The sequence below is a fragment of the Bombus vancouverensis genome, chromosome 15 (genome assembly GCF_051014615.1).
Source record: "Bombus vancouverensis nearcticus chromosome 15, iyBomVanc1_principal, whole genome shotgun sequence".
In the NCBI taxonomy this organism is placed as follows: domain Eukaryota; kingdom Metazoa; phylum Arthropoda; class Insecta; order Hymenoptera; family Apidae; genus Bombus; species Bombus vancouverensis.
In genome coordinates, this window is record NC_134925.1 from 1,759,773 (window position 1) to 1,775,164 (window position 15,392).

Sequence of the window (15,392 nt, forward strand, 5' to 3'; positions counted from 1 at the left end):
ATTAGTCTGAAGCAAATTGAATAGCAATGATTTCTTCTTCTAAACACACCGAGTGCTTCATTCAGAAGATTGACGGAAATTAATCGAATAAAGAGCAGTGGATTGCAGGTTTAAGATAGTTGCACAAGCTAGTGACATTGTGCTCCGTTTCACCTTCTGAATTGCGCAAGAGAGGCATTGTTCTCCGTTAATAGTAATTACGCTCATTACGATCTAACCAGATATTAGTCTCGAGTATCGTTGACCACCCGTCTCATTTTCTCTGGCGCCATTCGTTCTGCGATCTCATGATAAACATTATACGAAGTTCTCTGTCAAATTATTCTAGATAGTATTAGTACTAAATTTCGTTCCACGGCTAATCATCGATTATATTAAAGAATACATTTGCTATAAATAACGTATAACATGTTCGATTTTAAAAATATCAAAAATTTTTTTCTTCATCATTATGAACAATCACATAGGTATGCAAGTTTTGATGTGGAACTTGCTGGAAACAAATTTATTATTTGGAGAAAACCACCTAGAAAGAATCTTTTAACGTATAAATTATTTCACAAGAAACTGTAATGGTCCCATTTCAAGAATTATTAAATTATTAAATTTTAATTTTAGACTTATTAAATTATTAACATATACATTTCAATTTTCTAGTCTATTCATAAAACTAGAACAATAAAGTTAATTAATCTCTGAGAAAATGCATTGAATCGCATATACGAAAATCTTATGTAAAAGGTGCCATTACATAAGTAACAAGCTACTAAGTGAATCGTGTCCTTGAAACCTGAAAATCAGTGACCTTGAAAAAAATGTCTCCATCTGGATTATCCATTCTTCGAGCTTTTTCGACTACGACCTTCCGCCGTAATCCTCCTTACATCATAAAAAAAAAAACCATACCACAAACGTATGTTCCTGTCAACGAATCGAGGTCGTGGAATTTTCACGGTGTTTTCTCGAACGAATTTCAAAGGCGTGTGTATTGGAGGTCGTGCGTGCGTGGACGACGCGACGGTGAAAGTGGACGAGAGGCATTCGCCGAGTCATTGTGCAGACATTTCGCGGAAAGATAAGACTTCCCGGTCTTCAGATTACGCAACCGGACGGACAAGTTTTTGGCCAGCAGACACACAAGCAACGGATGAAGTCGAAAGCGAAAGGGGCGGCCGATCGGATCGGTTCTCGGATCACTGGCTGTCCTGCGGCTCGATCGGAGAAAAACGACCTCTTAACCCTGTGTGTCATGGCCCGAGGCCACGAAATCCGTGCTTGAATCGAGATTGACGACCGGGGCGTGACTTCTCCTCTCGTATCTCATTCTCTGTCCCAATTTTTCTTTTCCTTTTTTATCTCCAAGTCTACCGGCGCTGAGAAACGCTCCAGGCTTTGAATGGTCTGGATAAATTCGCTTCTGATCATCGTCGATCCGAGCAAATTTACACTGGCGATTTATAATGATACGAAGATACGATGGTTGGTCGATCGATCGCTGCTAATCAATGATTCAATATAAAAATTCCACAGGATTAGTGTCACGTTGTTAGAAAGTTTATATGCATTATACAGTGTTCTACCTATTCTGTCTATTATGTTCGTATAAATACGAATTTGCATAAATATCTGCAGTTCAAAAGGAACGCTAACTTGTTACGAATCGTAAACTTTTGATTTACTATTCTTCTTGTAGGATGATTATTTTATGTGATTTTCTCTATTGCGTATAAGCAAGTTAGGGGAGAAATCTAACGAATTTCTGCGAATCGCCCGATCGTAAATAATTTATAGAAATAATTTATAGAAATGTGTGAGGAAATATCGTTTCCATTTCGATTTCGCTTTCTCGTTAGGTGTAATAACAACGGTTTGCCACCGTCACAGGACAGATTAATCGAAACGTTATCACCTACCGTAGATATAATTGTACTTGAACGTTAAGACGGTGTCGATCGTAGTAACATTCGAGACGCATCGAAAGGTGTAGATGATAAGATCTAGACACGTTCAAGACGAGTGGAATAAAAGCATCGGGGCACGTTTGATGCCGCAATCGAGCGTCGGCTCTTTCGAACTCGGTTTCCGCATCTTCGCGTTACGCAAGTGGGTGAACCAGTTTCTGGACAAACCACCTTTGTGTAATTATGTCTGAACAGCTGTCCCTGTAAGAACAATAACGTCTCCTATTGCGGTTCTCGTGAAAGCTGTCGGTCCTGCACGTATCAAGCAAAGATCCAGGAAGAGACCGGTATCTTTGTTAAATTTCACAAATCATTGGATTACCTGTTAGAGGCCGACGTTCTTGATTAAAATTATACACGATTTATGTTGCAATATTCAATCTAAGAGTTGAAATCATAGATGAGAGAAATGAAAAGATTGTCAAGGCAGATTAAGAGAATATACAAGTGTGTACAATAGCGATTTTGAGATCTACTCGGAGACTGAAACAAAGGGATTCGTTAAACAAAGACGTGCCCCATGGAATTACAATTTTTATGGGTTTCGTAATAACGCGATTATCCGCGATACAGCGAATGGATATGCGATCCTTTAATTACGTAACCCGAGAAACCAATTTCGGTTCTTCGCCGTCAAACGGTTTTTATTCGATGGTCGAGCCTCGTTTCTACTCCTGTGAGAGCCACGAAAGTCGGGAATAATGGGTTGCGGACAGCAGGCTCCCTTTGTGGACTGGTGAACAATAAAAAAAAGTATCTTCTTTGTGGTTTGAAATCTTAAATTTCAAACGCGGCATTGCCATTATCACGTTATTATCATCGTTACTAGACTGCTATTAATTAATTAATTAATTAATTTCTATTTATTAATGCATATCAATAATCGTTTATACGTGTTCAAATTATCTATTAAAGATTTTTGCATGTTTAAATCACCCATAAAGGTGTAAAGTCTGCAGCTTAATTATCGCTATAGACCTGGAAATACTTAGCGTTAAAAATTTATTTCAATCTTTGTTCATTTCGATTTCCGTGTTTACACGTTCCAGTTTCTCCTACGAGAATATGTTATGGTAAAAATAATTCGCTCTAACGGTACGGTTGACGTTTAATGGTACAAAATGCATATACCAATAATACTACGGAATATTGATTTTCTCCTCATGAAAATTGCAAAGATACCGAGCGAACGATATAATTCGTACGATCGTTACGGGCCGAGCTCGTTCCCATTTGCGATCGAAATATCTTCCAATTACGATACACGATTGTGGAATTGTCTGAGACGTGGCTTACGAACCGTGTCGCGAAGGCAATTACGAAACGAGCTTATTTTTTCGTTAATTCTGTTTCTCACGATATTCCACGATCTACAGAACTGTGAACGATTTATATACGTAGGTACATATATTTACAACTAGGTATAGTCGAGTTAATATTAGAATTACCGATAACTGGGGCGTAAAATATGCATCGAAAAAACCAAAATGAAAAGTATGCTAGAATTTTGATTATCTATACCAAAATGATCTTTGAGTAAAGTCCAAGCGTTCGTTTCTAAATTTTCTACTAAACGATAATTTCATTGATCGACGTTTTGTTAAAGTTTCCAGCGAATATGAAAAAAGATATCCAATACAGAGGAAAAAGCAAGTTCGTACTTTCTAAGAGATTGTAAGAAATTGCCAAGAATGTATCGTTGCGAGTTTATAAAATTTCAAACGATATTTTACGAATTGATCGTGGCCACTATCGTGGTGGGTCTACGACTAAGCTGAAGTTCTAGAGAAGAAAAGCACGACTCGTGTCTGTCTGGAAAGCGCGCTGGCACCGTTTAACGATGGAGGACGTAAATCTCTTTGTCTTTATTAAACGTCGGGACCGAGACGTTTCAAGGTACGCGACACGAGAGTGGCCCTCGACATGCTGAAACGATTTATGCGCTCACACGAGTGCTGCTCGCACGCGAGCTTAATTGCACGCGCGTACCATTGCCACGTTGCGGATCGCTGTTAAATTAGTAGTGAATACTTACAACAATAACAATAATTACTGGGTACACGCGACGTTTCCAATTCGACGCGTCTTATTTTATGTAAAAAACGCTCGTTCACGATCGAGCATATACTTTATACTACCATACGAAAACAATTATCTAGAAACATTTTGGTCATTTGTTTGGTTTTCGATTGCTTGACAGATCGAGAAGCATTGATCGTCTCTGCTAAAAAATATCCTAAAGAATGCTTGAACATCTGGCTCGCTGTTCCACTAAATTTCTTCTTTATTAACGAAGTATCGAAATTGTTAAGAGAATCGCTGGTAAAATTGTCGTCACACGCGTTCTTGTGGCTTCGTTGTAGAATCCGCTTCCGTAGACCTGCAGACCAGCAGTCTCGATGCTGCGCTTGCAGTAATCTCCGTCTGCAATTGTAGTAATCCATGGTTAGGCTATCGTGAAATGTACAGTGGTATTACTATTTCAATACGATTTACGATACGGTTACTGTTATTACGGTCGATGAATGACTTTACGGTGATAGCTATCTGTTTCGTGGGAGGAATTACTGGTCGATGTGATTTGGTGTAAATAGCAGGGATCGGGAAATAAGGTAATAAAAGGATCGGAAGAGATAGGTAGAAGCAATGGAAGTTGCTTGAATTGAGAACTCGTAACGAAAACGACCTTCGTTCGATTTTTTAATTTTCGATATAGGCAATGCACTTTATCGCGATACTATAAAAATCTTCTACAATTTGATCGATAATTTGAATTGTCGAATGAAAATTGTCTTTCGAGCAATAATATAACTTTGCACTAACCCCAATGTATTAATTTAATTCCGAGATCATCTGATTCGATCAAAATTATCCGCACGACCAATTGTTTCTTTGTTCTGGGCAACAAGAAATAATCGCAACAGTTGATCATATCACGAATCTTTCAAAATCTAACGACTGTGTATATATATGTAGATGATAGAAAAAAATATATCATTTGGTTCTTTACGAATCGTGAAGCTCGTAAAGCGTAAGGAGAATGTGTCTCAAAAAGATCGACAGATCGTTTACGACTGCAGGGCTCTGTAAACGTACCGTTCTAAAATTCCATAATCAAGATCAATAGTAGCAAAAAGGCCATCTTGTCGATCGAGCAACTAGAACAGGAATCGTTTTCCCTTTCGACCGGTGACGTGTCTCGGTCGCCATAAAACACCTTTTTCAAGCTGCAAGTCATCGGTACTTGAAATTACGCGATCATCACGCCACGATCTCTCTTTACGCGTATCGACGCGTAACTTGTATACCAGCTTAACCACTTAGCCAATTAGCTAGCCTAGCTTTATATCGCGATAACTCGTTTGTTTTTGCAAAAATCCTAAATTTAATATTCCATTACTTGCGTCTAAATAGTCAATTACCTCGACTACGATCGTCGAGAAAAAGAAGGGGGGCGGCGAAAAAGCACGACGCGAAATGCTTTCTCCATCGAGACGTCGTAAAAGCAGCGTACGGTATCGAAAGGGTGATTAAAGGCGCCCGTTTTTAAAGGAAATCGTGAGGCAGAGAGTAAAAGAAGGAAAGAGGAACGGTAACGGCGGTATGGCGATCGACAGAGAAATTATACAACCGGCGTTCTTTCTCCTCGTAACGCACGAGTCACGTACATCTGCGCTTTCCATCGCGATCGCTTCTCAGAAGCGGCTCATTTTTCCTTCTGTGTGTCGCCGAACCTGCCACAATCATCCTTCTTTTTATTCGGCTTGCATTATTTAGCACGGAACAATTGATCAAACGTCATAATCTTTTTCTATCGTACGATGTATGGAATTGATCAACGTGATTCCTGAATGGCTTGTGTATCGATTTGTTAATTGCGACGTCAGTTGGTGGCTGAGGCAGTTGGACTAATTTTTGGGTTGCAAGATATAAATCTCCTGAATATGTCGAAAGAGTGAACGGGCTGCGAAATACGTATTCGACTGATTGATAGTTCGTCGAATTTTCAAATTACTTATGTTCTTTCCTTTTCGTCTTCGTTAATGTTGTTGTAATAGTGGTGGCCATTTACGATTATGTCGTAATCGTTGTAACGATCTTATTACTTTGGTAAGACGATATGAAAGTTACAATATTTACATTTTTCGATCATACGTTTTCTCAATTTTTACGCGCCATTTCACAGCTTCGATCTTAATGGCCTAAGAAACCGTGTTACACGCGTGTTCGCGAGGCAAATCGACGGGTTACGATGTGCAACGTGCAATGGAAACGAGAGTAGAATCGTCGAACGTCTCTCGCGATTCAACGTCTCTTTCTCCTCCAATGGCATAAGCTATTTTCTTACGGTCCATGCTCGCGTTCTTTCCTCGTTCTACTCCGATTTCGCAATCCACCAGTCCCACGGAGAGAGAGAACTTGGCGATCCGTGGTCTGATCGGACCCTGCTCTACGTTTAACGTGAAAACAATTGTGACGTTTCCTGTATGCAAATTTCACGGACGACGTCTTTACGACGGCCCATCAAAGATCTAATACAGTTCCGTATGAAAGTAAAACATTTTTGTATAGTACATCGATCGATATTATGGACGTTGAAGCAATTAAAATAAGGAAACGACAGAGGAATAAATAGCGTTTCAGATGCTTTCACGGTTTAATGGTCGCTATGATCAGCCAGAAGAACGACCGTCGGTCAGCGTGTTACGATCCTCGTTAGATAATCATCCAGATAATTAATTACCATCCATTATCGAAAGTATCTCAGCTAGCTTTTCCTTTCCTTTTTCTGTTATTTCTCTATGCTCGAGCATAGGAGCGATTACACGTGCGCTACGTAACGTCGCTTGTGAATTTGGCAAGAGCTCCAGCTCGGGAAGATGTAACGTGGCAATCCTAATAATTTCGCCGCGCGCTGTATCGTAATTCAGTCGAATGTCGTCACACGATGAATATTTGTAGCGCTCCCCGACGGTAACTGGCACGTGGGAACTGCAACCTTCAATCTGTTACGGTAGGAAATTGCATAATTTGTAACAAGTTACGATGAAAGGCGCGCTAGCGTACGCTGTGTCGATCGTGTCTCGTCGCGTGAATCGGATCCTTGTTTCTGACCTGTTCACGTTGGGCCAGGATGCAAGAATAAAATTCACGTACGGAGCAAATACAGTGAAACTCTGATTACCTGAACTATAATTGCCTACGAATTTAATCGATAATATCTAGATTCGAGATGTAATAAAATCAAAGCGCGTAATTCGATATTGCTTCTGCTTAATTATTTTTATCGCTTGATTCGCTAATTAACGTCTAAATTGATTTAGCCTCGTTTCGTTTACCAAATATCGGCTCTGTCTAATCTATTTCTACTTCTGATTTTATTACGTAACGCGTAACTATTTCCTGCATTGAAATCCAATCGTTCGATCATCCAATGGGTTCTGCAATTAGTTTATACGATTCGACGCTGCGAAGTATGACGGTTATGATGCGCGAATGGTGGATCGAAATAAATTGGTGAAAGGGTTGGTTGGTGTAGTAGCCGAGGAAAAATGAAGGCATCTCACGGAATTCGAATCGTGGTAAGTGGATTGGCCGTGTCACGTGAATGGCCGTGAGTCAAAATTGGGATTTCAAAGATAAGTGTTAGGTATCAGGTTGGTTCGTGTAAAGCCAAGTTGTTCGATTTGTCTCTTAAAATAATCAATTAACGATAGAACAAATGTACCGCTTACGAACAATCTATACCGTGGATATAGCGCAGAGCAACGACAGGTGAGTTTCTTACCGTAAGACCAGCCGACGATGTCCCCGGTTCTCAGGTTTTCCGTTCTCAGCCAGTCTTCGAGAGGCCTGAAGTACTCTCTGAGCGCAGACGCGTCCAATTTGTCGTCCCCTATAGCTTCTCGAAGCGTCTCTTGCCACGGTACCGACGAGCCTCTCTCCATAATTTTCCTGCAACAACAGAACGAGACAAAGGTTGCAGTTTTCCGTGGAGCGGAACGCGGGAAAATCGTGGACGAAGGATCGCAACGCAACGCGCAGGCAGAAAGCATCGGCCATTGAAATTACCGCGAGCGAAGCTCGTAATTCGTGCGTTGTTAGGCTTTAACGAGATCACCGGCGGCGCTTTCTCGACGAAACGATTGCGACAACGCGCGGAACGGCGCAACAATGAAAAACCCTTCGGCGAGGAAAATTCACGGGGAGAATTGGAACGAGAGAAAAATAAAGACGCGTAACGAGCCTTTTCTTCCAACGTTCCGCGCCACTAATTAGCCTATCTTTGGCAACTTGGCGTGCTTGAAACACGTTCGAGCGTGTTCGAACGACGCTCGTAATTTACGGCGGGTGTGTCACAACATTCAGCCACATGCATGAGTTACGAGGTGAAATTAATTCTGCTCCGTAAGAGCTTGCAGGGCAGTGGAGAGAAACCTTCGCGAGTCGATAAAATCGAATGTCAGTAGCTACGTAAGATGCGTTTTATGGCGATCAGAAATTCTTTCCCTTTACGTGCTTGCTTGACGCGTAATCCATCATAGACGCTTATAACCAGTTGTCCTTTCCAGCGCTAATTTGCACGTTGATTGAGCTCGTGATTTTAACGAAATCGATCGTGACGTGACCGTAATAGTTTCGAGAAATAGTGCCGTTCCCTTCGACGATAATGCATGGTTGATCTCAGCTAAGTAGCTACTCCTACCTCAACACGGTGGTTTCTGGTCATTGGTATAATCATCGTCTTCGTCATCGTAGGAGCTTTATGTCATTTTCAACGTATTAAACGTTTGAACACTTCGCGTGTTAAGTATTCTGTCAGAGACTTGAATTCCAGATTCGTAACAGTTTCATTCCAATCAGGTTCCATAATTATTCTGCTTCAAGACTAAGGAACCTTTATTTATACAAATTTTCCTTGGTTATATTTTTAAGCACTACAGTGATTTTCAAACAACGACGATCTTCTTTCGCTGCTCGTATCATTTCTGGTAAATAGTTTTCTTCCTAGGGAATTTTCTCTTCAATCTAGATACAATTTCAATTTTGACCGCTTTCATTGAAATTTGTGAACGATATATAATCGCGGAAGAAACTATCCTTCGCATTGAATCGATCGCGAGTGAACGTCGCTGAGAGGTCGTCGACACGATATCCGATCGAGAACGATCATTATGAATCGAAAAAGACAATCCTACGAGACACGGTGTGTCAGTGAGACGGTCATTTAAATACAATGACCTGGAAGTAGCGTAACGAAGAAATTCGTTACGAGGTATCGATCGATGAAATCATTCGTTCCTTTCTCGCGACGTTGGTCATAAACCAGCGAAAAGTTGCAGCTTAAATATTTCGTTGTAAATGGCACCGTAAGAAAAATCAGTCAATCAGCCTCGTTACGCGATTTGAAGAGAGTTTCTTTGTTATTCGAGCTTCTTTTACATCTTATATACATCTCTACGCAATCGTGATTGCGTCGCGTTGCGTTCTTTCCTCCTGTTTTCCTGTTTCCTTTTGCCGATCATCGATTTCGAGACAAACGATACTTGGAGTCGCGCGTAATCCTGGTTATTCCGATACGACAGCGCATTACGTAAAGAGAACTCAATCCCCCATGGGAATATGTTCTTTTATGACGGTGAAGTTTCTACGAAGAATCGTCGATATGAGACATTTTGACGAGCAACATTCGCGAATCTTGCGTAACAGGGTGTCCGAGTATCGAGGATTCTCGTGGACGAAGCGCGGTAACCAGTGGCCATAGACTTTTGAAAATTTGTTTACACGTTACCAGCTTCGAGTTTCAGGTGTCTGCACCGCAGACCAATGAAGTTAAGAAAGTATAATTAACACGAAAAACGAGATACAGTGGATTTTAATTTAAATGTAAATTGAAATCTTGATAAAGGTAATTTAACCAGCTTGTAAATTTTGGCTGTTATTAGTATTTCTATTATTTCATTTTCTTTATAGTTCCGGTCGTTCGCTCGATCTTTTATATCGCGAAACCGATTAGGTACTTTAAAAACATTCCTGCTTTCTAAATTGATTTCGTTAAATCAATTTAGTAAAGTAGAGAAATTCTTCGTTGCTGTTGCATCTTGATGGATAAACACGTCATTCTGCGTATTAAACAAACAAAGACACGAGACATTTCGTCGAAGTGAACGTCGGAGAAGCATAAGAAAGCAGAGGGTCGATTTCACGAAAGTGAAAAGTGTTCGTAGTCGACATCGAGCGGCATGATATAACGACTTTTTGAAAAGTCATTTGGATGCAGGCCACGGTGCAGCCCGCTTCCGGTTCCTTCGAGAACGGGCCACGCCTCTCGTGGGAATCGACCGGACGAGCAAAAATATTTCGGTATGCCCTCGTTGCAATTTATATCGGTCTCACAATTTCCGGTGTCAGCGAAATCGCCACTTTCCTGCACCAGCCGATGATATTTCACAACGCGGGATGCTGGTTGCTCGATTCCGCGTATTTAACATTTTGTCCTACTCCCACCGATCACATGCACGTCATACTCCTCTGAGAAAATTTATGCGCAAATAAAGCGTAAACAACAAATTACGGTAGGACTTGGAAGAAAAGAAGAACTTTGCAAAATTTTGCTAAACTTGCAAGTCTTCCCGCGTCAAGTATCTTCGCAGCTATGTTACCATAGAGATCCTTCGAATCCTTCATTTTTCTTTTAAATCTCGATCAAGCTACGCTTCTCCGTTTTTCTCCAATTTAACATCGGACTCTCGGTAGCTCCATTATCTTGCGAGTTATCGCGGATTCGTGCGGTTCCACACGCAAACCGTGTCGAATAATTTCCAGTCTCTTTTGCACGGTAGAATCGAGTCACGAGTGTACTACCGTGGTTCTGCGTTTTAAGGTGATCTTTGACACCGGTGTGGGAAACGCGTGTCATTTGACTAAAGAGGTTATCGGTTTTGCACGATAGGCGACCGCTGTTATTTGCTCGTTGCCTGATAGAGACCTTGACAGGCCCACAATGGGGTATCGAGTGCGCCAACACTTGACCGAGTGCGGTCGAAACAGTTCGTGGCAATTGTTTCCATTATTATCGGAAAATGCCGCGATTTTTCTCGTGAACGCTACGACCGATTGCTTAATACTTTCATACGTACGACTGACCGTTTTTTCAACGTAAAGGTGATCAGAACCATCGATGTTTCAATTATTTGTCAGATTAACCTCTTTATTTGCAAGAGAAGCTAATATTCTTAATTTTATTACTCCTTAATTTCTATATCGAATATCTCTGATTCGATCTACTAAGTATGAGATTATTATTTAGTATAAATTATTATGTTCGTTTCACAGAGGAGAAGGTTAGTTATTTAAAAGCGTATTAAAAGCGTATTTTAAGAGCAAAATTACTGTTAAGAAATTTGTGCCACGAGTGTGACTCGATTCCTCAAAACAAAGGATTGATCCGACGCAGGTTGCTTTTGAAACGCGAAAATTAGTCGATGCACCGGCCCCAAGGCCGGCCTATCCATTTCCATGAATTTTAATCGATTTCTACTCAATTAGATTCATAAACTGTACATCGAGTATACCACAGGCTTATGCAACTTGGACGAATTGGTCAATCGTACAAAGTGCAGTAGAGATCGTATCGTCTGTAATCCTTGAATTTCAATAATCGAAAATGTAATTGCGATTTCGAGGCACGTTTTATAACACATTCTCCATTACACGTGTTTACGTATAAATTATCCGCGATTTTCAAATTGTGCGGTTACTGTTTTCCGTCCGCTTATACAGACTACAATTTTTTATCCGTTGATCAGTAATTATAGCTGTCGCGATCGTTTTTAAGTGCTTGTAAACACAGAGTAAGAATCAATGTCCCATTAAGTGCATCCTACGTAACGGCAAGATGGTTATTTCGATGAGATCGTTTAAAGTTCAAAATACCTGTCCCACTAAGATTCATCTTGCATGAATAACAAAGACCAATTTCCTCGTTCTGTACGATTCGGTTGTCGTAGTCTGTGAAAAACTGGTGTTCTCCCAATCGACTACTCGAACGATGCTCAAAAATAGAGGAAAAGGGGAAACAACATTTCTATAAGTATACTCCGTGGAAAATAGAAATTAATACGCTCTCTCTCAAACATATCTCGACAAGCAACAAAATGCACTATTTACTCATGTTTGTGGGGAAAAGCAAATTATTCGATAAATTAATACCTGTTATGCTAATTATGCTACCGATACTTCTCATATAGCACATCTTCTCACAGTGTCGCTATTAATTCTCTGGATAATGCGACATTAAACTAGAAAAAAAAATATAAAAATGGAAAAGGAGAGAAATATTTGCCAATGGTGAAGAATAACTTTCAGGAAGTGACGGTTACATCGAGAAATCTTTTCCCTGAAATATATCGCTTCCTTCTTCTTACTTCGCCTGCTTTTCCTTCCTGCGTCTTTCATTTTGGTTCTCTCTCGGTCGAGAGTAATGTTACACGGCTTGTAAAACGGAAGTGCAACGCGTAACAAGCCGAGTTTCTTCATGTAACTGCGTGTACGCGACACACACGCGTTTTTACGCGGCGCAATCGGTTTCGTAACAGCGTCTACAGACGCGAGAGCCGGAGATCGTCCTTCGATTACAGGAAGTCGGGCCTTTGGACGGTTACTCGGCTGTTTTTGATCTATCGATCGCCCGGACGCGGCGCCAGCGTCCGTTTTGCGAAAGATAACTGTTTTTCCGCTCGTGAAACGTTCTATTATCAGACGTTTTCCTTTCGATAAAAAAAAATTAATTATCGGTTGCACGAATTAAACAGAGAAAATGACTGTAATATTGGCAACATGTGTAGCGAGAGAAAATTTGCCAGTACGGGTCGTTTGACACCAAATTGAGCAATCGCCGCGTGAATAATTTAATGAATTTCGTTGACTGATTCACCAGCTGCGACGAACGAAATTAAATTTCGAAAATAATTCACGAATGCAACGGTAGAGTATTCATGAATCTAGACGAAACGATCGTCGCTAGAAACGGAAAAGTATCTTAGCTGTCTACTTGCGCAATTGAACGTTACAATGGCCGGTGAACGCGCATTACGCTCCTCCTAAACAGATAATTTCACTGCAGCAGAAAATCAGTTGCAGATCCTCCCAAGCGATAGAAACGATTTATTACCGCGAGCTGCACGTTCCGACCGCTGTATCGCTTTTAATTGCTCGTTTCTCGAGATTTCTTCATTCGCTACTTAGGGAGAAACGAAAGCAGCTACGCATCGCCGCGTGCCATCGTTTAACCCTTTGTAACCACAGGTTCATTTGATCAGAAAGTAAAACGATACGATTAATCCAGACGTTTCATTTCATCTTTCTTTGCTTCTTCTTCATGTACGATCTCTTTACATATTATCTTCCCAAATTTTGAAATACTTTGTTCGTGAACGTTCCAAGTAAGTAAATTTTCAAACATGACGTCTGTAATTCCCATTTTCTCCGCGTTCTTCCTTCCTTCCAAGTGACTGAATCGTCCAATATTTTCTGATCGAATCGCGAATTTTTGTTAAATCGATGGTCGCACGTGTCGAGCTAAATTCGCTAACGCGGAATTCAGAATCAAGATACAAATACCAAATTGGCAACCGAAGTTGCGCAGCTGAACAAAGGTTCCTCTCTCGTTGACCCAGATCACGCAGCCTACCAGAGATTGTCAAGGGACGCGATCGGATCGCTACGAGATCGATATAGTAGATCTCTTCCGATATGTTCCATCTCTATGTACGCCCACGTGCATTATATTCTGCTCGCTTATACAATATATACGTCAAGGGGTAACTCTATCCGAAGACCTTTCCAAGATTGTCCATTACGTCTCTTCGGCGGACCTTGAAAGTATCGTTCGTTCCTTTCAATCTCAGCCAATAATCCGGGGTTTCCTCATGTTCCTACTCTTATTAGGAATCTCAATCTGTCCGAGATAGCAGACACGGATAACGCCAAGTTCGGTGATCATTCGCGACGAGATGCAAATAAAAGATTTTCGATGAGGATTCCTCGCGTTGGAAAATAAAAGAAATATAATACAATAAAATAAAACAAACTCGACGATACGATAAATTATTACAGTTGGAGCACCATAACTCGAACCTCTGTAAGTCGAAAATCTTTACAAGATCACAGCTTTGCTCATTTCCTTTTGCCCTGCCGCGAAGACGTCTGGAAATCGAAATAAAACCGACATTAACTCGAATTATTTGTCACGCGTTCAGATGCATTATGTTACCTCTGTAACTGAAATTTACAATAGCCAGATCTCTGACAAGTGGAACTTGTATCGCAACTGGACATAACATAACATAAGACGACACAAGTCGTATCTCTACTTCATCGCACTTCGACCACGTGCATATCTTTAACTTATGCATTTATATATATCAAATAATAACATCTTCCGAGAAGGTGAAAATAATTGTACCTTCGTACAAAGCTTCTTTATGTCGAATACTTTTCGAGTAAAAATTCCATATACAATCGAAACTTCTAGAACTTGAAAATTTTGATTCTTCCATTAAGGTTCGAGTTAGCGAGCTTCGTCTGTGTACAATATCCTTCCATAATTGCCGATTTTGTAATCTGTTTTCTATCGTTAAACGCTTAGGAATTGATGTATCATGGGTTTCTTGTAAATGCTAGACAATTTATGGTCAATTAACTCTGACTGTTTATGTGTTTTTTTTAATGTTACTCATCATAATCTCTGCGATAGCTCAAGAAATTAGTTGCCGTTTGATAAATGTTCCGCGTTTGAAAGTGCTTGAACGCATAATTGATCAGCGATTACAAACTAGAAAAAGAAGTGCGTATTTTGTTATTATTTTCTTTCCATCTTGTTTATTATTAATTATTACATCGTGCAATTTTTATCGTACATTATATTATTTCTTTATTCAATTTCGTTTTCTTATAGATAATCGAACATTCGTGTATCTGGATAATGAAAGTGAGAAATTTATAAAGATGGAATTGATCAGTTTAATGGAAGCAGAAGACATCACTCGTTATTAGCGAAGCGACAGAATCAAATAATTTAAACGTGCAAACATGTTATTTCAATTTTATACGTGTTTCATGCAGATACTTTTCGATATAAAAAGAGAAGAACAACGTTCCTATAGGTCAGACTAAATATCAAAATGTTTTATTTGATTACACCGACGACAGCATCGAAGGAAGAAGCCGTTGATTTGCTGAAATAAAATTTCGCAAATTCTCAAGTTCCTCGAATCCAAGGTGAATAATTTTCATTCTGTGACAAAGTATCGCAAGGAACATCTCAAACTAGCATATATTAAGTCAAGGTCTAGCAGATCGTCCAAATACCAATTATCTCTGTCATTTTTTTACGAAGCCAAAAAATTTTTATTTCTCTAATTTAGATTC

General features: G+C 40.1%; 2 protein-coding genes across 4 annotated transcripts in view; one reads left to right on the forward strand and one right to left on the reverse strand.

The window, feature by feature from the left end:
• The window catches only part of LOC117164336 (uncharacterized), a 79,691-nt gene that overhangs the window by 44,422 nt on the left and 19,877 nt on the right, over nucleotides 1-15,392 (forward strand). The window lies entirely within an intron of this gene.
• Nucleotides 2,947-15,392, reverse strand: part of Ance-3 (angiotensin-converting enzyme Ance-3) — a 54,908-nt gene continuing 42,462 nt past the window's right edge. For all 3 annotated transcript variants that reach the window (XM_033347281.2, XM_033347278.2, XM_033347279.2), the window contains exons 12-13: nucleotides 7,750-7,916; nucleotides 2,947-4,385 (exon numbers count right to left, since the gene is read on the reverse strand). In XM_033347281.2, coding sequence (XP_033203172.2) covers nucleotides 4,249-4,385; nucleotides 7,750-7,916 — 304 coding nt within the window. In that variant the 3' untranslated portion in view covers nucleotides 2,947-4,248. The remainder of the gene's footprint in view (nucleotides 4,386-7,749; nucleotides 7,917-15,392) is intronic.